Source organism: Macaca nemestrina, chromosome 12, assembly GCF_043159975.1.
Source record: "Macaca nemestrina isolate mMacNem1 chromosome 12, mMacNem.hap1, whole genome shotgun sequence".
NCBI classification, from domain to species: domain Eukaryota; kingdom Metazoa; phylum Chordata; class Mammalia; order Primates; family Cercopithecidae; genus Macaca; species Macaca nemestrina.
Genome location: NC_092136.1, coordinates 56,543,426 through 56,570,730, shown reverse-complemented (window position 1 = coordinate 56,570,730; position 27,305 = coordinate 56,543,426). Strand labels below are relative to the sequence as shown.

Sequence of the window (27,305 nt, the reverse complement as noted above, 5' to 3'; positions counted from 1 at the left end):
CGGGGTAGGAGGATAAATCATGGAGAGCCTTGTAGGCACACTATAAAGATTTTGCCATTGTCTGAATAAAATGAGAAATCACCGGAGAGTTTTGAGCGAAGGAGTGACACAACCTGACAGCTTAAAAAGAAACACATAGTACTGTTTTAAGCACTTTACATATATTAACTCTAACTGGAATTTACCCCTGGACTCTAGCTTTATATACCCAACTGACTTCTTATAATCTTTTTTTAATTATAATTTTTTTTTTTTTGAGACGGAGTCTCGCTCTGTTGCCCAGGCTGGAGTGCAGTGGCGCAATCTTGGCTCACTGCAAGCTCTGCCTCCTGGGTTCACATCATTCTCCTGCCACAGCCTCCTGAGTAGCTGGGACTACAGGCGCCCACCACCAAGCCCAGCTAATTTTGTTTTGTATTTTTAGTAGAGATGGGGTTTCACCATGTTAATCAGGATGGTCTCAATCTCCTAACCTCGTGACCCACCTACCTCGGCCTCCCAAAATGCTGGGATTACAGGAGTGAGCCACCGCACCTGGCCATTTAATTATAATCTTTTTTTAAATTAAGATGGGGTTTCACCATGTTGCCCAGGCTGGTCTGGAACCCCTAAGCTCAAGGGATCCTCCCACCTCAGCATCCTAAAGTGCTGGGATTACAGGTATGGGCCACTGCGTCCTGCCTCAATGAGTGTTTTGAAAACGTCAGTTTGAAGAGACAGGAGATTACTTGCCTTTTTATTACTCTCTCCAGCCTTGCTTCTGCCTTGGAGGAAGGCACGAACAGCAGAGCTATATCTTGCAAGTCTATACCTTGCAAAAGCAACACCAAACTAGACAGAAGGGAGGATATGATCACGACAGATCAGTCTAAGAGTGGAGGGAATGAATCCTTAGGAAAGGTCCACACAGATCCACTCACAGAGCCGAACCCTGTTTTGAAAACCAGAATGAGGTATTGACATATATCTTGGATCAAATATATATAATTACAAATATACATAATTTGCTGTCTGTAACAGCAAAAACTGTTATAATTGCTGTTTGTAACAGCAAAAACTGAAAACAGAGCCGGGCGCAGTGGCTCACACCTGTAATTCCAGCACTTGGGAGGCTGAGGCCGGCAGATCACCAGGTCAGGAGTTTGAGACCAGCCTGGCCAACAGGGTGAAACCCCGCCTCTACTAAAAATACAAAAATTAGCTGGGCATCGTGGCTCGCACCTGTAATACCAGCTACTCAGGAGGCTGAGGCAGGAAAATCGCTCACCCCCCGGGTGGCAGAGGTTGCAGTGAGCCGAGATCGTGCTACTGCACTCCAGCCTGGGAGATAGAGCTAGACTCCGTCTGAGGGGAAAAACAAAACAAAACAAAACACTGAAAACAATCTAAATACCTAGCTATAGGAGACAGATTAAAGAAACTATAGTTTCTACCAACACTGGAATACTATGCAGCTATAAAACAAAACAAGAGAAAGAAAAAAAAAAGGAAAAACTGTGTAATATGTTATCAAATGTATAAAAAAGAGAAAATAAAAGAATTATGTATTTTTATATATATGCATAGCCTATTTAATACAAAAATTAGCCAGGCATGGTGGCGGGCACCTGTAATTCCAGCTACTTAGGAGGCTGAGGCAGGAGAATTGCTTGAACCCAGGAGGCAGAGGTTGCAGAGAGCTGAGATCATGCCATTGCACTCCAGCCTGGGTGAGAGCAAAACTCTGTCTCAAAATAAAAATATCTGAAAAAAAACAATTGATTGCTTCTGGGGAAGGAAACTGAATGGCTGGGATCAGGAATAGAATGGAATGTTTCACTATACATTGTTTCATACTTTTTGAGTTTTGAACCATAAGAATGTATTACCTATTTGTATTAATCAGGGTTCTCCGGAGAAACAGAACCAACAGGATATATATAGATATAGAGAAAGAGATTTCTTTTGAGAGATTGGCTCATATGATTACGAAGACTGAGAAAGAAGTTCCACAATCTGCTATCTATAAGCTGAAGGCTCAGGAAAGCCAGTGGTGTAATTCAATCTGAGTCTGGAGGCCCAAGAATCAGATGTCCAAAGGCAGGAGATGAAGAATGTCCCAGCTCAAGAAGAGAGAGCAGGCCAGGCATGGTGGCTCATGCCTGTAATCCCAGCAGTTTGGGAGGCCAAAGGGGGTGGATCACTTGAAGTCAGGAGTTCTAGACCAGCATGGCCAACATGGTGAAACCCCATCTCTACTAAAAATACAAAAATAGCCAGGAGTGGCAGTATGCACCTGTAATTCCAGCTACTCGGGAGGCTGAGGCATGAGAATTGCTTGAACCTGGGAAGTGGAGGTTGCAGTGAGCCTAGGTCGCACCACTGCACTCCAGCCTGGATGAATGAGTGAGACTCTGTCTCAAAAAAAAAAAAAAAAAAAGAGAGAGAGAACAAATTCTCCCTTCCTCTGCCTTTTTGATGAATTCAGGACCTCAGTGGACTAGATGATGCCCACCCACATTGGTGAGGGTGATCTCAGTCTACCGATTCAGATGCTAACCTCTTCTGGAAATGCTTTACAGACACACCCAGAAATAATGTTTTACTAGCTACCTAGGCATCCGTTAGCCCAGTCACGTTGACACATAAAATTAACCATCACACTATTAAAAAATATGTAATAGACCGGGTGCGGTGGCTCATGCCTATAATTCCGGCACTTTGGGTGGCCGAGGTGGGCGGATCCCCTGAGGTCAGGAGTTTGAGACCAACCTGACCAGCAAGGTGAAACGCCGTCTCTACTAAAAATACAAAAATTAGCAGGGTATGATGGTGCGTGCCTGTAGTCCCAGCTACTCGGGAGGCTGAGGCACGAGAATTGCTTGAACCCAGGAAGCAAAGGTTGCGGTGAGCTGAGATCAAGCCATTGCACTCCAGCCTAGGCGACAGAGCAAGACTCCATCTGGAAAAAAACCAAAAACATATTAAAACAACTAAGAAATACCTTTTACTGTGAAGTGAGCAAAGCCTTGTGAATCCTTCTGGAGACAGCCTATACCTATGCTAGCATGGGTCAGCTCAGCTCTACCCAGGCATAACCTGTCTACTCTCCAGCTCAGTATAGCATTCAAGAACACATCAGCTGATGAACTCACAGGTGCTCAAACACTTTCTCTCCAACACTCAATGTGGAGTTCACCATGTACAATCGAAACAAATTCCACGTATCGTATAGAAAAATGTAAGCTTCACAAATATGGGCTTTCTTAAGACTAGAAACACCAATATATCTAAGGAAGTAGTGACGCACTCAGCTACCTCTGACGCATCTTTACAAAATAAGTCACATATGCCTCACTTCCCCATACCCTGTGTCCCACTAGCCTCCAACACCTTGCCTGTAACCAGCTTCAGGATCCTCATGTCTCTCAAACACAAGCTTCCTAAATCAGTTGAAAATTAGACATTACCTTTCATCTATCCTAACCCACAGCAACAAAGAAGCCACAAAAAATAGTCAGCCTCAGGCTTACTCTGATACCCCATGGTGAGGAAGTATGAAGTTGAAGCAACAGGAGGAGCAAATTACTGATAACGTCCCCAAGTGATGCAAGATGCAACTTTCCCAGATGTGTGAGCTTGTGTATTTCTGTTTGAGCTTTTTTTTTTTTTTTTTCTTTTTCTTGAAATGTAGTCTCTCTTTGTCGCCCAGGCTGAATTGCAGTGGTGCTATCTCGGCTCACTGCAACCTCTGCCTCCTGGGTTCAAGCGGTTCTCCTGCCTCAGCCTCCAGAGTAGTTGGGATTATACAGGTGTGCGCCACCACACCCGGGTAATTTTTGTATTTTATTAGGGACAAGGGTCTCAGTATGTTGTCCAAGGTGGTCTGGAACTCCTTAGCTCAGGCATTCACCTACTCGTCCTCCCAAACTGCTGGGATTACAGGCATGAGCCACCATGCCCAGCCTGTTTGAGCTTATTTCTATGTGAGTAAGCATTTGTGCATAGTGGTGATCATGTATGTATATTATGTGCTTATATATATTAGATGTATGTGTGTTTGCATGTGTAAGTAATTGTATGTGTGTACTTTATATGAGTTTGTGGGCCATGTGCGGTGGCTCATGCCTGTAATTCCAGCACTTGGGGAGGCCCAGGCAGGTGGATCACCAGAGATTAGGAGTTCGAGAGTTCGAGACCAGCCTGGGCAACGTGGTGAAACCCCGTCTCTACCAAAAATACCAAAATTAGCCGGGTGTTGTGGCATGTGCCTGTAGTCCCTGCTACTTGGGAGACTGAGGCAGGAGAATCCCTCGAACCCAGGAGGCGGAGGTTGCAGTAAGCCAAGATCATGCCACTGCACTGCAGCCTGGAAGACAAGAGCAAAACTCCATCAAAAAACAAAAAAGAAGAAGGAAGGAAGGAAGGGAGGGAGGGAGGGAGGGAGGGAGGGAGGGAGGGAAGAAAGGAAGGAAAGGAAGGAAAGGAAGGAAAGGAAGGGAGGGAGGGAGGGAGGGAGGGAGGGAGGGAGGGAGGGAGGGAGGGAAAGAAAGAATAGTGTGTGTAGAGGCTGAGACAGGGTAGGGTGGCTGGACCAAGGAAGCAGAAGAGTCGCTTTGGCTCTCCTATAAGCCCAGGAGTGACTCCAATGCTCCCCTCAGCCTCTTCCCCCTTCTCCCTGGGTCCCCCTAGGTTGAGAGTATTTTTAGAGTATGGGTGGATGACTTTATCTGCTGCACCCACCCTTCTCCCTTACATTGTGAACACAGTGGCCTCCTTATTCACATCAGTTTGAGAACCAAGAGCTTCCTAGGAAAGGCTGGATGATATAATGAAGGGAAGTGAATGGCACTTGGACCAGATCCCAAAAGGAAGATATATTTAGCTATAGCTGAGCTCTTAAAAGCTTTGGGGAACAAAATTATTATTCTATTTTTTGATTGCATAGTGATTACACAATTATGTTTGCCAAAACCTATAGAACTGTATATTATAGGAAGCAAAACATCTTCCAGATGCCTCCTTAACGCAGTAGGCAGCGCATCAGTCTCATAATCTGAAGGCCCTGAGTTCGAGCCTCAGAGGAGGCAAGGTCACCTTGTTAAGCTGGTGCAAGATAAAGAGCTTGTCTGTATTCTATATATTTTTGAGACAGAATCATTTTATTTATTTATTTATTTATTTATTTATTTATTTATTTAGACAGAGTTTTGCTCTTTTCGCCCAGGCTGGAGTGCAATGGTGTGATCTCGGCTCACTGCAATCTCTGCCTCCTAGGTTCAAGTAATTCTCGTGCCTCAGCCTCCTGAGTAGCTGGGATTACAGGCGCCCACCACCACGCCCAGCTAATTTTTTTTTTTTTTTTTTTTTTTGAGATGGAGTCTCACTCTGTCGCCCAGGCTGGAGTGCAGTGGCATGATCTCGGTTCACTGCAACCTCCATCTCCCAGGTTCAAGCGATTCCCCTGCCTCAGCCTCCTGAGTAACTGGGATTACAGGTGCTTGTCACCATGCCTGGCTAAGTTTTGTATTTTTAGTAGAGGCAGGGGTTTCCCCATGTTGGTCAGGCTGGTCTCAAACTCCTGACCTTGTGATCCTCCCACCTCAGCCTCCCAAAGTGCTGGGATTACAGGAGTGAGCCGCTGCGCCCGGCCTTTTTTTTTTTTTTTTTTTTTTTTGAGAGGGAATCTCGCTCTGTCGCCCAGGCTGGAGTGCAGTGGTGGGATCTTCGCTCACTACAACCTTTGCCTCCTGGGTTTGAGCAATTCTTCTGCCTCAGCCTCCTGAGTAGCTGGGATTACATGTGTGTGCCACCACACCCGGCTAATTTTTGTGTTTTTAGTAGAGATGGGGTTTCACCACGTTGGCCAGGCTGGTCTCGAACTCCTGACCTCAGGTGATCCACCCACCTCGGTCTCCCAAGGTGCTGGGATTACAGGCATGAGCCACCTCACCTGGCCTAATTTTTAAATTTTCAGTGGAGATGGGGTTTTGCTATGTTGATCAGGCTGGTCTCTAACTTTGGGCCTCTAGCAATCTGCTTGCCTTAACCTCCCAAAGCGCTGGAATTACAGGTGTGAGCCACCACCCCTGGTCCTAGATCTTGTCATTAATACAGATATGTGGACCACAAAAGGTAATATAATTCCCATCAAATGTAAAATACATAGTTTTTTTTTTTTTGGTAAGCCTATACAAACTTCTCCTAGAAAAAACACCACTCCCATGTAGTAGGTTTTGACAAATGTTGGAACTGACCAAAAGCCCCCACCAAAACAATCTACCTGGGCTGCCAGGGGCGAGACAATAAAGTGAGAAGCAACTCAACTGACCACCTTTGAGGCTGGGACCCTGGAGTGATATAGCTGGGCCACCCCTTGGCCTGCTGCCTCAACTCCTGCCTGCCACCCTCAAGGTTTGCTAAACTCAAGTTGTGAGTTATCAGCATATGTGACCTGGCACCAGGGGCCCTGCAGGTGACAGGCAGGGCTGCTGTTCATATTTGTGTACCTCGTACCATGAGACACCATCATTGTACTCATTATTAATTTATATAGGTATGATGACAGTTTTCCAACAGATGGCAGTAAAGTATCTTAAGAAAGAGGCATCTGGCCAGGCACAGTGGTGCATGCCTGTAGTCCCAGCACTTCGGAAGGCCTAGCTTCGAGGATTGCTTCAGCCCAGAAGTTCAAGACCAGCCTTGGCAACATAGTGAGATCCAGCACCCCCACCCCCATCTCTACAAAGAAAAAAGAAAGAGGCATCTTCTTTTTCTTTTTTTGAGATGGAGTCTCGTTCTGTTGCCCAGGCCAGAGTACAGTGGTGCGAGCTCATCTCACGGCACCCTCAGCCTCTCGGGCTAAGTGATTCTCCCACCTCAGCCTCCCAAGTAGCTGGGATTACAGGAACGCTCCACCATGCCCTGGTATTATTATATTATTATTATTTGTATTTGTATTTGTATTTGTATTTTTAGTAGAGATGGGGTTTCACCATGGGTGATTTTGCCCAGGGTAGTTTTGAACTCCTGAGCTCAGGCAATTCGCCCGCCTTGGCCTCCCAAAGTGCTGAGATTACAGGCATGAGCCACCTTGCCCGGCAACATCCTTTTCTACTTCATCCCAAATCACCATATGAGCTAACAGTAGGGCTATGTTGCCCAGCGTGGTGCTAGCAAATAGTAGAACACAAGACTCTCAGAACCAGAAAGTCAACATTCATTGTGCTCTGTCACATCACATGGCTTCCTCCCATGCCTCTACTTCATTCTTGTTTTCCATCCTCGCTTATCAAATCCAACATTTCTCTACTAAATAGAAAAGCAGCTGGGCACCATCGCTCACGCCTGTAATCCCAGCACTTTGGGAGGCCGAGGTGGGTGGATCACCTGAGGTCAGGAGTTCCAGACCAGCCCGACTTACATAGTGAAACCCCGTCTCTACTAAAAACACAAAATTAGCCGGGCGTCGTGGCACATGCCTGTAATCCCAGCTACTCAGGAGGCTGAGGCAGGAGAATTGCTTAAACCTGGGAGGCAGAGGTTACAGGGAGCTGAGATTGTGCCATTGTACTTCAGCCTGGGCGACAAGAGAGAAACTCTGTGAAAGAAAGAAAAGTACGGAAGGAAAGACGGAAGGAAGGGAGGGAGGGAGGGAGGGAGGGAAGGAAGGGAGGGAGAAAAGAAAAGCTTCAGGCCCAATTTCTCCCTGAAGTTGCAGAGCATATCTCTGACCGTCCCACCTCCCCACCTCACCCTCCTTCCCTCAGAACCCTCCTACCACACCCAGATTTTTCTAGAAGTTTATCTATTTCATCTAGGTTTCCCATATATTTAACACATATAATTTGGTAACATAAAAAATTTCTCTTTTCCAGTGTGGTGGCTTAAGACTGTAATCCCAGCTCTTTGGGAGGCCAAGGTGAGAGGATCACTTGAGCCGAGAGTTGAAAGCAGTCTTGTTCACGTTGCCTGCTGCCTAGACAAGACAGGGGCATTGCAATGGAGAAAGGGTAATTTACGTAGAGCTGGCTGTGCGGAAAGGGTAATTCACACAGAGCCAGCTGTGCTGGAGACCACTGTTTTTTGTTTGTTTTGTTTTTGTTTTGAGATGGAGTCTCGCTCTATTGCCCAGGCTGGAGTGCAGTGGCATGATCTCGGCTGACTGCAACCTCTGCCTCCCAGGTTCAAGCGATTCTCCTGCCTCAACCTCCTGAGTAGCTGGGATTACAGATGCACACCACCACGCCCGGCTAATTTCTGTATTTTTAGTAGAGACAGGGTTTCACCGTGTTTGTCAGGCTGATCTCAAACTCCTGACCTCATGATCAAAAGTGCTGGGATTACAGGCGTGAGCCACCACGCCCAGCCCCAAATTATCTTTAGCAACTGTGATCCCTCAATGCTCGGGAGACTGATTGGAGTAATAATGAAACATCAGGGCTGGGCACGGTAGCTCACGCCTGTAATCCCAACACTTTGGGAAGCCGAGGCAGGCGGATCATGAGGTCAGGAGATCGAGACCATCCTGGCTAACATGGTGAAACCCCCGTCTCTACTAAAAATGCAAAAAACTAGCCGGGCATGGTGGCAGGCGCCTGTAGTCCCGGCTACTCGGGAGGCTGAGGCAGGAGAATGGCGTGAACCCGGGAGGCGGAGCTTGCAGTGAGCCACGATCACGCCACTATACTCCAGCCTGGTCGATAGAGCAAGACTCCGTCTCAAAAAAAAAAAAGAAGAAGAAGAAAAAGATAATTTGGGGCCAGGTGCAGTGGCTCACACCTGTAATCCCAGCATTTTGGGAGGTCGAAGCAGGCAGATCACTTGAGGTCCAGAGTTTAAGACCAGCCTGGCCAACAGGATGAAAGCCCATCTCTACTAAAAATACAAAAATTAGCCGGGCATTTTCGCGGGCGCCTGTAATCCCAGCTACTCAGGAGGCTGAGGCAGGAGAAACCCTTGAACCTGGAGGCGGAGATTGCAGTGAAGTCGAGATCCCGCCACTGCACTCAACCCTGGGTTACAGAGCAAACATCCATCTTAAAAAAAAAAAAAAAGTAATTTGGCAGGTAGGGGCTTGGGAAGTGGGAATTGCTAATTGGTCAGGTTGGAGATGGAATCATAGGAGGTTGAAATGAGGTTTTCTTGCTGTTTTCTGTTCCTGGGTGGGATGGCAGAATTGGTTGAGCCAGATTACCGGTCTGGGTGGTGTTAGCTGATCTATCTAGTGCAGGGTCTGCAAAATATCTCAAGCACTGATCTTAAGTTTTACAGTAATGATGTTATCTCCAGGAGCAATTTGGGGAGGTTCAGACTCTTGGAGCCAGAGGCTGCATGACCCCTAAACTGTAATTTCTTTTTCCTTTTTTTTTTTGAGATGGAGTCTTGCTTTGTTGCCCAGGCCGGAGTACAGTGGTACCATCTCAGCTCACTGCAACCTCCGCCCCCCAGGTTCAAGCAATTCTCCTGCCTCAGCCTCCCAAGTAGCTAGGATTACAGGTGCCCAGGACTATGCTCGACTAATTTCTGTATTTTTAGTAGAGATGGGGTTTCACCCTGCTGGCCAGGCTGGTCACGAACGCCTGACCTCAGGTGATCCACCCACCTCATTCTCCCAAAGTGCTAGGATTACAGGTGTGAGCCACCCTGCCCTGCCCCAAACTGTAATTTCTAATCTTGTAGCTAATTTGTTAGTCCTTCAAAGGCCGACTGGTCCTCAGTCAAGAAGGGGTTTTTTTTGAGAAAGGGCTATTGTCAATTTTGTTTTTAGAGTCAAACCATGAACTGAATTGCTTCCCAAAATTAGTTTGACCTGGCCGGGCGCAGTGGCTCAAGCCTGTAATCCCAGCACTTTGGGATGGCCGAGACGGGCGGATCACGAGGTCAGGAGATCGAGACCATCCTGGCTAACCCGGTGAAACCCCGTCTCTACTAAAAAATACAAAAAACTAGCTGGGCAAGGCGGCAGGCGCCTGTAGTCCCAGCTACTCGGGAGGCTGAGGCAGGAGAATGGCGTGAACCCAGGAGGCGGAGCTTGCAGTGAGCTGAGATCCGGCCACTGCACTCCAGCCTGGGCGACAGAGCGAGACTCCGTCTTAAAAAAAAAAAAAAAAATTAGTTTGGCCTATGCCCGGGAATGAACAAGGACAGCTTAAAGTTTGGAAGCAAGATGGAGTTGGTTAAGTCTGATTTCTTTCACTGTCATAATTTCCTCAGTTATAATTTTGCAAAGGCGGTTTCAGCCTAGGCAACATAGGGAGACTTTGGCTGGCTCTACAAAAAAAGAAAAAATTTAAATTAGCTTGGCATGGTGGCTCACACCTGTAATCTCAGCTACTTGGAAGGCTGAGGTGGGAGGATCACATGAGGCCAGGAGTTGGAGGTTGCATTGAGCTATGATCGCACCATTGCACTCCAGCCTGGGTAACAGAGTGAGACCTTGTCTTAAAAAAAATATTCTCTCATGCATGTAGCCATTTCTTTTCCTCAGTCTTCATTTTATTTATTGGCACTTTTTCTTTTTGCCTTGATCAGTTTTGCCAAATGTGTAAAACTTAATATTTTCAAAGTACTAACTTTTGTTATTTTTCTGTATTGTTTCTGTCAATGAAAAGAGTCAAATTCTGTAAAATGTTTGAAGATATTTATTTATTTATTTATTTATTTATTTATTTATTGAGACGGAGTCTCACTCTGTCACCCAGGCTGGAGTACAGTGGCACAATCTCGGCTCACTGCAACCTCCGCCTCCCGGGTTCAAGCAATTCTCCTACCTCAGCCTCCTAAGTAGCTGGGACTACAGGCGTGCGCTGCCATGCCCAGATAATTTTAGTATTTTTAGTAGAGATGGGGTTCCACTATGCTGGGCAGGCCGGTCTCGAAATCCTGACCTCCTGATCCGCCTGCCTCAGACTTCCAAAGTGCTAGGAATACAGGCATGAGCCACCAAGCTCGGCTTTTTTTTTTTTTTTCCAGACAGAGTCTCGCTCTGTCACCCAGAATAGAGTGCAATGGCACAATCTCCGCTTACTGCAACCTCTGCCTATCAGGTTCAAGGGATTATCCTGCCTTAGCCTCCCAAGTAGCTGGGATTACAGGAGCCCGCCACCATGCCCAGCTAATTTTTGTATTTTTAGTAGAAGCAGGGTTTCAGCAGGTTGCCCAAGCTGGTCTTGAACTCCTGACCTCAGGTGATCCACCCGCCTCGGACTCCCAAAGTGCTGGGATTACAGGCATGAGCCAACGCGCCTGGCCCATACTTAATATTTTTATTTAGTTATGATTTCCTGTTCTTACATATCTTTATAATCTTGAATATGCTTATTAAAAAATCTATCTGACCCAATTATTCTACTTATAGTGTTATATGTTGTTCAATGTGTTCTTTAATAGTGTTTGTTCTTGGGTGTCTAGTTATATCTCATGTTCTGATATTAGTTTAGTATGTTAATATGTATTGAGGAAGGGCTGAAGGTCAAGCCCCAGTGTCTTTCTCAGTGGATTAAAGAGAGAGATGACCGGGCACAGTGGCTCACGCCTGTAATCCCAGCACTCTGGGAGGCCAAGGTGGGTGGATCACCTGAGATCAGGAGTGGGAAGCCAGCCTGGCCAACATGGCGAAACCCCATCTCTACTAAAAACACAAAAATTAGCTGGGTGTGGTGGCATACGCCTGTAATCCCAGCTACTTGGGAGGCTGAGGCAGGAGAATCAACTGAACCCAAGAGGCAGAGGTTGCAGTGAGCTGAGATCATGCCACTGCACTCCAGCCTGGGTGACAGAGCAAGACTTCATCTCAAAAAAATATAAATATATAGAGAGAGGTTAGGCTGGGTACGGTGGCTCATGTCAGTAATCCCAGCACTTTGGGAGGCCAAGGCGGGTGGATCACTTGAGGTCCAGGAGTTCGAGACCAGCCTGGCCAACATGGTGAAATCCTGTTAAAAATAGAGCCAGCCGAGTGTGGTGGTTCACACCTGTAATCCCAGCACTTTGGGAAACCAAGGTGGGCGGATCACCTGAGGTCAGGAGTTTGAGACCAGCCTGGCCAACGTGGTGAAACCTCATGTCTACTAAAAATACAAAAATTAGCTGGGCGCGGTGGCGTGTGCCTGTAATCCCAGCTACTCGGGAGGCTGATGCATGAGAATCGCTTGAACCCGGGAGGCAGATGTTGCAGTGAGCCGAGATAGCACCATTGCTCTCCAGCCTAGGCAACAAGAGGAAAACTCCGTCTAAAAAAAAGCCAAGTGTGGTGGCATGCACCTGTAATCCCAGTTCCTGACGGGGCTGAGGTAGGAGAATCGCTTGAACCCAGGAGGGGGAGGTTGCAGTGAGCCGAGATCACGCCACTGCACTCCAGCCTGGGTGATAGAGTGAGACTCAGTCTCAAAAAAAACAAAAATAGGCCAGCCTGGCCACAGTGGCTCATGCCTGTAATCCCAGCACTTTGGGGGACTGAGGCAGGCAGATCACCTGAGGTCAGGAGTTCAAGACCAGCCTGGCCAACATGGAGAAACCCCATCTCTACTAAAAATACAAAAACACAATCGCTTGAATCTAGAAGGCCAAGATTGAGATCGTGCCATTGCACTCCAGCCTGGGTGACAGGGCCAGACTCCATCTCAAAAACAAACGAACAAACAAAGAGATTAGAAGAAGCCTTGGGTAGAAATCCTCAGGCACCAAAATTCTGATCATTTCTACCTTTGATTCCCACTTTATCAGGCCACTCCTCTTGTCAGGAATTTGCCTATAAACTCTTGGGGAAAAACTCTCAATATTGGAGGTAGTTTCCTTAGTGAATTCCCAGTCCTGGATGGAGGAAGTAGGGAGACAGAAGTGAATATTGAGGTTGCTAACACCTTCAATTCCTCAGCCTAAAAGGGCTTTTTGCATTACTGTTGTTAAACTGGTGGTAAGAAGCCTGGGCTCTTTTTTTTTTTTTTTTTTTTTGAGCCGGAGTCCCACTTTTACCAGGCTGGAGTGCAGTGGCGTGATGTCGGCTCACTGCAACCTCCACCTCCCGGGTTCAAGCAATTCTCCTACCTCAACCTCCCAAAGTAGCTGGGACAACAGGCGTGCCCCACCACGCCCAGCTAATGTTTGTATTTTAGTAGAGACGGGGTTTCACCATGTTGGCTAGGATGGTCTTGATCTCTTGACCTTGTGATCCGCCTGCCTTGGCATACCAAAGTGCTGGGATTACAGGTGTGAGCCACCGCGCCCAGCCAAGAAGCCCAGATTCTTATTCAATGATGGAAGAGCAAACAATCAAACGTAACTTTTGTTGTTTCATTGCCCTCCAGTCTGCTCCTTGAGCTGTAGTTACCAATATTAATGCAAACGTGCATGTGCACTCCATTAACTAAAGCTTCTTTTGGTTTCTGGGTTTTGTTAATTTCTCAGATCTATTCTTCTCTTTTGCTTCCATTGTTTCTCCAGGGTTGCTTTTACTTTTATGTATTTTTCATTGAAAAGTATTAATTGCGGGGTGTGCTGGCTCACGCCTGCAATCTCAGCACTTTGGGAGGCTGAGGCAGGCCTGAGGTTGGGAGTTCAAGACCAGCCTGACCAACGGAGAAAGCCCATCTCTACTAAAAATATAAAATTAGCCGGGTGTGGTGGTGCATGCCTGTAGTCCCAGCTACTCGGGAGGCTGAGGCAGGAGAATCACTTGAACCCGGGAGACAGAGGTTGCGGTGAGCCACTTTCACACCATTGCACTCCAGCCTGGGCAACAAGAGGGTGACTCTATCTAAAAAATAAAAATAAATAATTAACGAGCCCCGGTGCAAGTGGCTCACGCCCGCCTGTAATCCCAGCACTTTGGAAGGCTGAGGTGAGTGGATCACCTGAGGTCAGGAGTTGGAGACCAGGGTGGCCAACATGGCGAAACCCTGTCTCTACTAAAAAATACGAAAATTAGCCGGGCATGGTGGCCCACATCTGTAATACCAGCTATTCAGGAGGCTGAGGCAGGAGAATCACTTGAACTCGGGAGGCAGAGGTTTCGGTAAGCCAAGGTTGTGCCGCTGCACTCCAACCTGGGTGACAGGGCAAGCGTCCATCTCAAAACAAACAAAAAGACTATTAGGTATTTGGCATAAAAAATTGAATGCGGCCAGGTGCAGTGGCTCACAACTGTAACCCCAGCACTTTAGGAGGCTGAGGCGGGTGGATCACTTGAGGTCCAGATTTCGAGACCAGCTTGGACAGCATGGTAAAACCCTGCTCTACTAAAAATACAAAAATACAAAAATTTAGCTGGGTGGGGTGGTGCATGCCTGTAGTCCCAGCTACTCGGGAGGCTGTGGCAGGAAAATCGCTTGAACCCAGGAAACAGAGGTTGCGGTGAGCCAATATCAGGCCATTGCACTCCAGCCTGGGCAACAAGAGGGAGACTCTGTCTCAAGAAAGAAAAAAAAAAATCAAAAACAAAACAAAACAAAAAAAACCTGAATGTATACATGGAGCTATTTTAAAAATGAAGACTGAGAAACAAAATTGGAGGGCTCTTTTGTAGAGCCCTGTTTCACTTTTTGCATAAAACATAGAATAATTGGAGTCTTAAAGTAATCCCCAAGTTGGGTGAATTCCCAGGTAGAGTCTTCTGCCACTCTCCCCATTCCCAGAACCAGGTCTCTCTTTTGTTTTTGTCCCACATCATCCCAGGGATATCACTGGCTGCTTTAATGTTTAATCTCAGGGTCTCTATCACTGTTAAGGGGAAGGACATGATATGACCTACAAGCTTTCTGTTCACAGGGATCAATTCAGCTCGTTTCCAATCTCTTTTTTTTTTTTTTTTTTTTGGTGGGTGGGGGAGGGGCAGCTAGGGTCTCACTCTGTTGCCCAGGCCAGAGTGCAGTGGCATAGTCTCGGCTCACTGCAATCTCCACCTTCCGGATTCAAGCAATTCTCATGCTTCAGCCTCCTGAGTAGCTGGGATTACAGGCATGCACCCCCATGCCTGGCTAATTTTTGTATTTTTAGTAGAGACGAGGTCTTGTCATGCTGGTCAGACTGTTTTTTTTTTTCCTTGTTTATTTTTGAGACAGAGGCTTGCTCTATCTCCCCGGCTGGAGTGCAATGGCACGATCTTGGCTCACCGCAACCTCAGCCTCCTGGGTTCAAGCGATTCTCCCACCTCAGCCTTCCGAGTAGCTGGGATTACAAGCATGTGCTGCTACATCGGCTATATTTTGTGTTTTTTTTAGTAGTTGACCAGGCTGGTCTCGAACTCCTGACCTCAGGTGACCTGTCCGCCTCGGCCTCCCAAAGTGTTGGGATTACAGGCGTGAGCCACCAGGCCCAGCCTGTTTTTTTCTTTTTTAAAGACAAGGTCTCGTGGCTGGGTGCGGTGGTTCACGCCTGTAATCCCAGCACTTAGGAGGCCGAGGCAGGCAGATCACCTGAGGTTGGGAGTTCGAGACCAGCCAGACCAACATGGAGAAACCCTGCCTCTACTAAAACTACAAAATGAGCCGGGCATGGTGGCACATGTCTGTAATCGCAGCTACTCAAGAGGATGAGGCAGGAGAATCGTTTGAACCTGGGAGTGGGGAGGTTGGGGTGAACCGAGAGCGAGTCATTGCACTCCAGCCTAGGCAACAAAAGCGAAACTCCATCTCAAAAAGAGAAAAAGACAAGGTCTCATAGTGTTGCCCAGGCTGGTCTCAAACTCCTGGGCTCAAGTGATCCTCCTGCCTCAGCCTCCCAAAGTGCTGGGATTACAGGTGTGAGCCACCTCGTCCAGCCTCAATTTCCTATTCTCTTCCCCTTCATATCAGCATTCCATTTCTTTTTACATTCATCCGGTGGGATTGTAATCATGTGTCTGTCCTGCTCTCCCCCGACCAAGTGGTAGGCATGTGACCCCTGGTATGCAAATGCTGAGCAAGTAATGACAAGATGTCTGCACTTTATTTGGCAGTAGCCTGACCTCCATCCCACTGTGAGGCATTTCTGGGTTCTAGCCTCTCCCTTTTGCTTAAGCCAGCCAGCATTTGTTGCTTGCAATCAATAAACCCTCACTGACAGCAGCCACACTGTATGGAGTATCAGGACACGAGTGCGGCCTGCCCCAAATGCCCAGCTTCAGCTCAATATATCAAATGAATGTTTCTGCCCCACACACCTGACTCAGGTAGCCCTTTGTTTTCCCAGAATCTTCCCTATATGTTAAGGCCTGCTCAGATACCATCTGGTTTGTAACCAACCCTTCCCACATTCACAGCTGAAGCCAACTGATGCCCAAGGTTTGCTTTAGGCAGCACTTCCACCAAAAACAGGAAACGTGTTTACTCACTTCTCCCAAAAATCTCACTCACTGGGCCTCTGAACTCAACTCCAGCTCCTCAGATCTGAACTGATGCCTCTCCTTCCAATAAGGCTCTTTAGAATTGTTTTTGTTTTCTGAGGCAGAGTCCTCTTCTGTCCCCCAGATTGGAGTGCAATGATGCCATCTCAGCTCACTGCAATCCCCATCTGCCGGGTTCAGGGGATTCTCCTGCCTCAGCCTCCCAGAGTAGCTGGAATTACAGGCATGCGCCACCATGCTCAGCTAATTTTTTATTGTTAGTAGAGATGGAGTTTTGCCATTTTAGGCTGGTCTCGAAGTCCTGACCTCAGGTGATCCACATGCCTCGGCCTCCCAAAGAGCTGGGATTACAGGCGTGAGCCACCGCGCCCAGTCCCTTGACTGGTGTTCTAACACCAATGAAACAGTCTACCCTAGGCTGGGAAGGTGGCTCACACCTGTAATCCAAGCACTTTGGAGGCCAAGGTTGGCAGATCACCTGATATCAGGAGTTCATGATCAGCTTGGCCAACATGGCAAAACCCCACCTCTACTAAAAATACAAAAATTTAGCCTTGCGTGGTTGCGGGCACCTGTAATCCCAGCACTTTGTGAGGGCAAGGTGGGTGGATCACCTGAGGTCATGAGTTTGAGACCAGCCTGGCCACCATGGTGAAACCCCATCTCTACTGAAAATACAAAAATTAGCGGGGCACGTGGTGGTGGGCACTTGTAGTTCCAGCTACTCAGGAGGCTGGGGCAGGAGAATCACTTGAACTCGGGAAGCAGAGGTTGCAGTGGGCCAAGATAGTGCCATTGTACTCCAGCCTGGCGACAGAGCGAGACTCCGTTAAAAAAAAAAAGGGGGGGGGGCCAGGGCCAGGCACGGTGGCTCACACCTATAATCCCAGCATTTTCAGAGGCTGAGGCGGGCGGATCACCTGAGGTTGGCAGTTTGAGACCAGCCTGACCAACATGGAGAAACCCCGTCTCTACTAAAAATACAAAAATTAGCCGGGCGTGGTGGCACATGCCTGTAATCCCAGGTACTCAGGAGGCTGAGGCAGGAGAATCGCCTGAACCCGGGAGGTGGAGGCTGCGGTGAGCTGAGATCACACCATTGCACTCCAGCCTGGATAACAAGAGCAAAACTCCATCTCAAAAAAAAAAAAGAATTAAATTACATTCAATTAAAAAAAGAAAAAAAAGGGATGTGTAGGGTGGGGGATCAGACTGGGGAGGAACATATACGTAGATAAAAGTACTGGCAATGTTCTGATTCTTGGGAAGCGGAGGTTGCAGTGAGCCGAGATCCTGCCACTGTACTTCAGCATGGGCAACAGAACCAGACTGTCAAAAAAAAAAAAAAAAAAAAAAAAAAAAAATAGGGCCACCCTAGTGATTTAGTTACTAGGCAATCCTGTCTCAGAGGTGAAAGGTACTGAGTTTTGAATCAACACATTAATATTTGCCTGAGGCCTGTTAGCTTACCACGAAAGAATCCACTTTTAGTAGTGTCAGTTAATAATGGGCAAAAACACCATCTTCCAGTGATTCATGATGGGTTTTTATAGGTTTACTCTAGAAAGTTGAGACTATTAAAATATGACTAGTTTTCCATGTAAAATATACAATATATAGGACAATGTATTCCTTCACACTGCTTCCATAACATAGTGTTCTAATGCTAATCTGAGGGTAGTTTTTAAAACTGCCTTCAGACTTTGGTTACCCCAGAACCATAATGGTGAATACTGGGTCAATTTCTACTCCCAGCACTGTATTGAGCAGTCTGGTCATAATGAAGAGTGCTCACTTGGCACAGCTCTAGAAGCTGGATAAGGCACCATACAGCTCAGATGGAACCCGAAAACGTAACAGTTAAGTGAGGTTCCCCCTCCTTCTATTCTCAAAGAGCAATCCCTGCTAACACATAGTAGTAAACAGATGACTTGATATTATGGTTTGTCATACCAAGTGCTATTTCAAGAATTAAAGAACTCTAGAAGAGTCTCTTTATACCTCTATGGAATTCTCATTTTATCTTACTTTGTATTACGAGCAAAGTAATAAAATGGAAATCAATGCAATAAATGGCAATAAAACATCCAAGAAGCAGCTCGTTTTGTTTTTCGATGTGGTTGAGTATTTCATTATAAACAGTATGGTGGCACACATCTGTAATCTCAGCTACTCCGGAGGCCAAGGCAAGGACTGCTTAAGCCATGGAGTTCAAGACCAGCCTGGGCAACGTAGCAAGTCCCAGTCTCAAAAAAAAAAAAAAAAAATACTGGGCACAGTGGCTCACGCCTGTAATCCCAGCACTTTGGAGGCCGAGGTGGGTGCATCACAAGGTCAGGAGTTCAAGACCACCCTGGTCAACATGGGGAAACCCATCTCTACTAAAAATACAAACATTAGCTGGGCACGATGGCGGATGCCTGTAATCCCAGCTACTCGGGAGGCTGAGGCAGGAGAATTGGCTGAACCCGGGAGGTGGAGGTTGCAGTGAGCCGAGATCACGCCACTGCACTCCAGCCTGGGTGACAAAGCAAGGCTGTCTCAAAAAAAAAAAAAAAAGAACGTTAATTTATTTAAATGTGTGTGAAAGTATATTGTAAGCTGTAAAACAAGCTATACAAAGCAAGGTACGCTTAATTTAATATTCTGAATTGGGGCAACTTATTAATCTTTTTCATTAATTTCAGAGAATCCTATCATGTCTGAGCTGTAAGGATCCTGGACCTTAGAGCTCTTTTTTCTAGATGAGAAAAATGAGGACGAGAGCTTAAGCAATATCCTGCCTCAAGTCACCCAGACTAAGTTTGTCCCAGATAAAAGAAAAATAATAATCAGAATACTGAAAACTGCAGTAAGAGGTATCTTCTAAACATCTTAAGTATGACCACTGAATGATTATCAGGAAAGCTTCAGCCCTTTTGATTATACCCATTTTCAAAAAGCCAGAGACCTTTAAAAATATTCCTTTATAAATAACTCATTCTATATACTAGAAATATTTACTTACCTCAACTATTTACTTAGCAACAGGGTGCCACTCTGTAGCCCAGGCTGGAGTGCAGTGGTGCTAACTCGGCTCACTGCAACCTCCACCTCCTGGTTTCAAGCGATTCTCCTGCCTCAGCCTCCTGAGTAGTTGGAACTACAGGCATTCACCAACACATCCAGCTAATTTTTGTTATTTTTAGTACAGACAGGGTTTCACCATGTTGGCCAGGCTGGTCTCAACCTCCTGACCTCAGGTAATCTGCCCACCTTGACCTCCCAAAGTGCTGGGATTACAGGCGTAAGCCACTGTGCCCAGCCTTACCTCAACAATTTAAATAATTGCTTTAGAATCCTCAAAAGCCGGTTGGCCATGGTGGCTCACGCCTGTAATCCCAACACTTTGGGAGGCCGAGGAGGGTGGCTCATCTGAGGTCAGAAGTTCAAGACCAGTCTGACTAACATAGAGAAACCCCATCTCTGCTAAAAATACAAAATTAGCTGGGTGTGGTGGCACATGCCTGTAATCCCAGCTACTCGGGAGGCTGAGGCAGGAGAACCGCTCGAACCCGAGAGGCAGAGGTTGTGGTGAGCTGAGACCGCGTCATTGCACTCCAGCCTGGGTAACAAAAGCAAAACTCCGTCTAAAAAAAAAAAAAAAAAAAATCCTCAAAAACCAAGAATTACAAGTTTTAAATATTTCAGCTGGGCGCTGTGGCTCACGCCCAGCACTTTGGGGGGCCAAGGTGGGCGGATCACGGGGTCAGGAGATAGAGACCATCTTGGCTAACACAGTGAAACCCTGTCTCTACTAAAAATACAAAAAATTAGCTGGGCATGGTGGTGGGCGCCTGTAGTCCCAGCTACTTGGGAGGCTGAGGCAGGAGAATGGTGTGAGCCCGGGAGGCGGAGCTTCCAGTGAGCCGAGATTGCACTCCAGCCTGGGTGACAGAGTGAGGCTCCATCTGGAAAAAAAAAAAAAAAGAAAAAAGTTAAAATTTTTTTTTTTGAGTCTCGCACTCTTGCCCAGGCTGGAGTTTAGTGGCGCCATCTCGGCTCACTGCAAGCTCCACCTCCCAGGTTCACGCCATTCTCCTGCCTCAGCCTCCCAAGTAGCTGGGACTACAGGTGCCCACCACCACACCCAGCTAATTTTTTGTATTTTTAGTAGAGATGGGGTTTCACCATGTTAGCCAGGATGGTCTTGATCTCCTGACCTCGTTATCCACCTGCCTCTGCCTCGCAAAGTGCTGGGATTACAGGTGTTTGAGCCACCACGTCTGGCCCAGAATTTAAGAATATACTTTTATTCAACGACGAATTTGTTTTTAGTTTTTTGAGAAGAGTCTGGCTCTGTCACCCAGGCTGGAATGCAGTGGCGCAATTTCATCTCACCACAACCTCCACCTTCTGGGTTTGAGCGATTCTCGTGCCTCAACCTCCCAAGTAGCTAGGACTATAGGCGTATGCCACCACACCTGGCTAATTTTTCATATGTTTAGTAGATGGGTTTCACTATGATGGCCAGGCTGGTCTCGAACTCCTGACTGCAGGTGATCCACTCGCTTCCGCCTTCCAAAGTGCTGGGATCAAAGGCGTGAGCCACCTTGCCCGGCCAGAGTTTTTTAATCTAAGTACTTCCATGAAATAAATCCCAAATGTGACATTTAGGTTTCTCCAGTACAATTTATTATTATTATTATTACATTTTAGCTTGCATTTACTAAGTGTCATGGAAATATTATACTCAAAGTAACAGAGTTCCAGAGAAAGACCATTAATTAAGAAAGAACAGTTTCACTTTCTTAGCATGTCAACTTCTAGTTAGCCTGCTTGTCTCCGCACCACAGATGCTTGTCTTCTTGTGGTTGTTACCGTATAATTGTCAAGCCAAAGCTTGAATTTACATGTGGCATCAGGCCGAGTCTATGAATCCATGAAGACAGGCCATCAACTGCACTGAGGGTACAGCCTGCTGAAGGGTCCTTTCTTGACAGTCAATGATGATGAATCTGGAAAAACTGTCTATTCTCTTAGGAGAAGAAAATATACCCCACCTAAAGTCGTAGCTACCATTAACAAAAAAAAAAAATTAGCAAAGGGAAAGAATCAATGATAAGGACAGTAAATATACTCTGAGAATAGAGTAAGTACAATTTACACACGCTGGAGTAAATAGTGAAGCTTCTGAGTCTAAGCTCATTTTTAAAATTCTGATAAAAATTTACTCAATTACATTTTATACAGTAATATTTAGTGAATTTGTCCAAAAAGGCTATGTTTTAATTTATGTGTAAAAATAACAAAGGATTTATCAGTCTCTGGGCAATAAGAAAGGAAGAAAGCCTTGCTAGAAATAATAATCTCACACAAAAGGCCAGCTGACATAAGAATACTATAATAATCAATATATTTTCTTTGTATTTACAATAAAATCTATGTTAATACTGTGATAGAAAAAATAATCAGTCCACATCATGTAGTAAAAACAGGCTTTTGAGGATGATTATACCTCTCATAATAAAAACATACAAGGATTTCTCATAGCTAAAGGACTTTTCAACATAATGAGTCATGGGTGAAGGTAAAACTGACAGAACACTTTAGATCAGCTATGTCCTACAATCAAGGAATCAAGGGCATTACCCATTTACCAAGCAGCAAAAAGCACTTTCATTTTTCTAGAACTATTTAAATATAGTAGTTGCCATGTGATCAGTTAATTTTACTTTGTGAGTTAGAAAAAGACTAAATTGGGAAACTGCAATAAGTAATCAAAAGCAGCTCCAAACAAAAAAGCCATCAATAGAAACAAAAGGCATTTTTCTAGGTGTATTATGCATAAAAATAATTACACATTATTAAATGTATTCTTTAATAACCAGATTAATAAATGAGGTAAAATTTAGTCATTGGAACAAATAAACTATATTTAATCACTTGTGTTTTGCTGTCATTGTTTAAAATAATTAATGTCTAAAAACTACAAACTCTTAAGTGTTTGCTTTTTAGAGCCCCTTTTGAGATATTAAAGAGACATAACAAATTATCTGAATATAAATTATCAATACCACGGCCGGGCGCAGTGGCTCAAGCCTGTAATCCCAGTACTTTGGGAGATGGAAGTGGGCAGACAGCCTGAGGTCAGGAGTTCAAGATCAGCCCGGCCAACATGGTGAAACCCCATCTCTACTAAAAACACAAAAATTAGCTGGGCATGGTGGCACACACCTGTAATCGCAGTTACTCAGGAAGCTGGGCCAGGAGAATCGCTTGAACCCAGGAGGCGGAATTTGCAGTGAGCCGAGATCATGCCACTGCAGTCCAGCCTGGGCAACAGCAAGACTCCATCTCAAAAAAAAAAAAAAAAAAAAAATCAACAATATCAAATACGATTCAGTTATATAATACCAATTTTGTACATGCACAGTGGAAATACTGTAAAAACTACAAGATAAAAGAAAACAGACTGGCCAGAACTTTAAATTTCAGACTAATCCATGATAAAAATCTAGAAGATAAAAAACAAAAATGAAATTAACAAAATAGACAACTTGATATCCTTTCTATATTCAGTCGTCTACTAACATGCAATTTCCAAACAAATCCATTACCTCAAAAGAGGAAGAAAATGTAAATCTTTTTAAGTTTTCCAGTTTATGCTCTGAAAAAAGCCTAACATTAACAAAACTTGCAACACTACTTTTAAAAATCTAGAATTTAAGAATATCTATTTTAGTTATTAAAGAGAAAAAATATTCAATTAAATCAAATGAATTAGCTGGATCAACAATTTCCTACCACACTACTATTATCTATAGCTACCCTTGGTATAATACTTTATGTCTAAGATGTCTACCTTAATACCATAATACTTTATGTCTAAGATGTCTACCTTATTGATAGCACTTTCACAGTATACCAATTTCCATTTTTACTTTCTTCTCCCCTTGTCGCTTAAATGTATTACTTTAACTATCTGACAGGAAATTTTACTTTACAAATTCCTTGTTTAATTACTGAAGAGGTGATTTTAAAACATAAATGGATGCACCTGTTAATCCTGAGATGGTGATGACAGGAAAACTAAAAATCAGATGATTATTTTTACTCAAATTTCTGCTTTAGTTTTTTTTGGAAGATGGCTGGCAGAATAGAAAGCACAGCCAAGATCATCAGAATAAATATTGAGTTCCAGGAAACAGCTTCTCCTGCTGTTGTAAGTTGATACAGTGTTGTTCCTGCCTTAATGGCTACAAAAGAAGGAGGTGCAACACCTGAAATAAAAAATAAAAAGATACAGTAAAAACCACCAACTGTTTTTAAAAAATTAAAATTTTCTGTGGGCATAAAGTTTCTTAATAGAGCTATTTTCATTTTGGGAAAAAAAATTAAGAATTTAAAGCTCAAGTTTATTTCCATATAAAGAATTCAATCTTTCCTAATCACCTCTTAAAGATAATGATCTTTTTTTATTTTTTATTATTTTGAGACGGAGTTTCCCTCTTGTTGTCCAGGCTGGAGTGCAATGGTGCGATCTTGGCTCACTGCAACCTCTGCCTCCTGGGTTCAAACGATTGTCCTGCCTCAGCCTCCTGAGTAGTTGGGATTACGGGCATGCACCACCACACCCAGCTAATTTTGTATTTTTAGTAGAGATGGGGTTTCTCCATGTTGGTCAGACTGGTCTTGAACTCCCGACCTCAGATGATCCGCCCACCTCAGCCTCCCAAAGTGCTGGGATTACAGGCATGAGTCCCCATGCCCAGCCAGGATAATGAATTTTAAAAACCCAAGATAAGTGCCCAGAGAATAATTTTATATTTATCAAAAATGCTTCCCCGCCACCCCCCCAAGAGTTTGACTCTATCCACTCATTGCAGCCTCAGTCTCCCCAGGCTTGGGTGATCTTCCCACCTCAGCTTTCTGAGCAACTGGGACTACAGGCATGTACCACCACACCCAGCCACTTTTTGTAATTTTTGTCAAGAGAGGGGGGTTTGCCATATTGCCCAGGCTGGTCTCTATAACTCCCAGGCTCAGGCAATTCGCCCACTTCAACCTCCCCAAGTGCTGGGATTACAGGTATGAGCCACCACACCCAGACTATCAAAAACCTTAAAAGAAAAAAAAAGGCCTGGCACAGCGGCTCGTGCATGTAATTCCAGCACTTTGGGAGGCCAAGGCAGGCAGATCACTTGAGGTCAGGAGTTTGAGACCAGCCTGGCCAACATGGTGAAACTCCATCTCTACTAAAAATACAAAAATTAGCTGGGTATGGTGGCGCACACCTGTAATCCCAGCTACCTGGGAGGCTGAGGCAGAAGAATCACTTGAACCCAGGAGGCAGAGGTTGCAGTGAACTGAGATCACGCCACTGAACTCCAGCCTGGGTGACAGAGAGAGAAAATCTGTCAAAGGAGAGGAAAGGAGAGGAGAGGAGAGGGGAGGGGAGGGGAGGGGGAGGGGAGGGGGAGGGGGAGGGGAAGAGGAAGGGGGAGGGTAAGGGGGAGGGTAAGGGGGAGGGGGAGGGGGAGGGGGAGGGGGAGGGGAAGGGGAAGGGGGAGGGGGAGGGGAAGGGGGAGGGGGAGGGAGGGGAAGGGGGAGGGGGAGGGAAGGAAAGGAGAGGAGAGGACAACACACAGAGGAAAGCAAAGGAAAGGAAAGGAAAACGGAAAGGAAAGGAAAAAAGGAGGGAGGGAGGGAAGGAGGGAGGGAGGGAGGTCTGTTCTAGCAATTTCAAGTTTAAGATACTGAAAGTGTGAGTAAAGAGAGCAGTGCATACAAAAGTACATACAGAATGATGGCATTTCACTAAAAATCAAAACAAAGGGAAAGATATTACTTTAGCCAAAGCTAAAATTAAATCTCTGCCTTTCACCTGTAAAATGGAGATAGAAACAAAAATTCTCTCTTTAGATTCCATGGATATGACATTTAACAAAATTAAAAATTCCCCATGCTGATGTCAGTTTGTCAATTTTTTTTTTTCTTTTCATTCTTTCTTTTTTTTTGAGATAGTGTTTTGCTCTGTCACCCAGGCTGGAGCGCAGTGGCACAATCTCGGTTCACTGCAACCTCTGCCTCCCGGGTTCAAGTGATTCTCCTGCCTCAGCCTCCTGAGTAGCTGGGACTGCAGGCACCTGCCACCACGTTCAGCTAATTTTTGTATTTTTAGTAGAGACAGGGTTTTACCATATTGGTCAGACTGGTCTTGAACTCCTGACCTTGTGATCCGCCCACCCTGGCCTCCCAAAGTGCTGGGACTACAGGTGTGAACCACCGCGCCCGGCTAATTTTTTTTAAAGTAACAATAAATAATTGATTTTGGTTATTCTTTTCAAAAAGAAATATTCTTACAAGAATTAAGCTTTCATAGATATTCAATATGTAAGAAATCTGCTCATTTTTTTTTTGGACATCTAAACAATTCAACTTGAACTGGAAAGAAAAGCAAAACACTCCTACAAAGAATCATGAGAATTCACAAAATATATAAATAATCTTCATGTCCACTGATTAATTTCAAAATTAAGGCCGGGCACGGTGGCTCATGCCTATAATCCTAGCACTTTGGGAGGCTGAGGCGGGCGCATCATCTGAGGTTGAGAGTTAAAGACCAGCCTGACCAACATGGAGAAACCCCATCTCCACTAAAATACAAAATTAGCTGGTCGTGGTGGTGCATGCCTGTAATCCCAGCTACTCGGGAGGCTGAGGCAGGAGAATCGCTTGAACCTGGGAGGCAGAGGTTGCAGTGAGCCGAGACAGCACCATTGCACTCCAGCCTGGGCAATAAGAGCGAAATTCTGTCTCAACAACAAAAACACACACACAAAAAAACACACAAAAAAGCAAAATCAAGTATTATTTCTTTAAAAGCAAGAACGTTTGTTGATCATTGCTTTCTCCATATTTTTGATAACATCCACAATAAATGCTGGTCTCAATAAAAGGAAAAATAGGATCAATTCTCTCCTGAAAATTCAAGTTCAACATTTTAATACTTCATTAGGAAACAAATTTGCTGCCGGGCACGGTACCTCAGGCCTGTAATCCCAGTACTTTGAGAGGCCGAGGCGGGTGGATCACGAGGTCAGATCAAGACCATCCTGGCTAACAAGGTGAAACCCCATCTCTACTAAAAATACAAAAAGTTAACTGGACGTGGTGGCGGGCGCCTGTAGTCCCAGCTATTCAGGAGGCTGAGGCAGGAGAATGGCATGAACCCAGGAGGCGGAGCTTGCAGTGAGCCGAGATCGTGCCACTGCACTCCAGCCTAGGTGACAGAGCAAGACTCTTGTCTCAAAAAAAAAACAAGCAATCAAATAAACAAAAAAAAAAAAACTCCAAAAAACACAAAGGAACCATTTTGCCAAAGCAACATTTAAAAAAAAAAAAAAAGGGCTGGGCATGGTGGCTCACGCCTGTAATCTCAGCACTTTGAGAGGCTGAGGTAGGAGGATCACAAGGTCAGGAGTTTGAGACCAGCCTGGCCAACATGGTGAAACCCCATCTCTACTAATAATACAAACATTAGCCAGGCGTGGTGGCATGTGCCTGTAGTCCCAGCTACTCGGGAGGCTGAGGCAGGAGAATGGCGTGAACCCAGGAGGCGGAGCTTGCAGTGAGCCGAGATTGCGCCACTGCACTCCAGACTGGGCGACAGGGTGAGACTCAGGGAAGGGGAAGGGGAAGGGACATAGGAGAAAATTGCTCAAAAAAGGCAATTTGATTTTTTTTCCTCTCCACTTAGAGGGACTGGAGGTTATAGGTCCTGCTTAACTCTCTATTATTAAAACGATATACAGTAGAAAGTGCTCTTCTTTAAAGAGGCAACACAAAAATAACCTAAATCAACACGATGCAACAAACACTTCTGAGTATCTATTTATACAGCCAGGCTTTGTGCCCAAGAGTTCTAGATGGTGCTGACATATCTGCAGAGAGTATGCATGCAATCTAGATCAGCTGGACACTGTTAGATATGTACACAGTAGCTCATACACGGCAAGAACCA

General features: G+C 45.4%; 1 protein-coding gene and 1 non-coding gene across 4 annotated transcripts in view; one reads left to right on the top strand and one right to left on the bottom strand.

The window, feature by feature from the left end:
- Nucleotides 1–4,996: 4,996 nt before the first annotated feature.
- TRNAM-CAU (transfer RNA methionine (anticodon CAU)) lies at nucleotides 4,997–5,069 on the top strand. Its single transcript has one exon. It is a non-coding gene; the product is annotated as a tRNA-Met (tRNA).
- Nucleotides 5,070–20,951: 15,882 nt separating this feature from the next.
- The window catches only part of LOC105488755 (transmembrane protein 41B), a 30,042-nt gene continuing 23,688 nt past the window's right edge, over nucleotides 20,952–27,305 (bottom strand). Inside the window, exons 7-8 of one of the 3 annotated variants that reach the window (XR_011610837.1) lie at nucleotides 23,340–23,562; nucleotides 20,952–22,796 (exon numbers count right to left, since the gene is read on the bottom strand). Coding sequence is in view for 1 of the 3 variants with exons in the window: in XM_011753150.3 (XP_011751452.2) it covers nucleotides 23,393–23,562 (170 nt within the window). In the remaining 2 variants the exon portion in view is untranslated. Of the gene's footprint in view, nucleotides 23,563–27,305 lie in introns of all 3 variants that reach the window. The other 2 variants (XR_011610838.1, XM_011753150.3) reach the window with 2 other exon arrangements.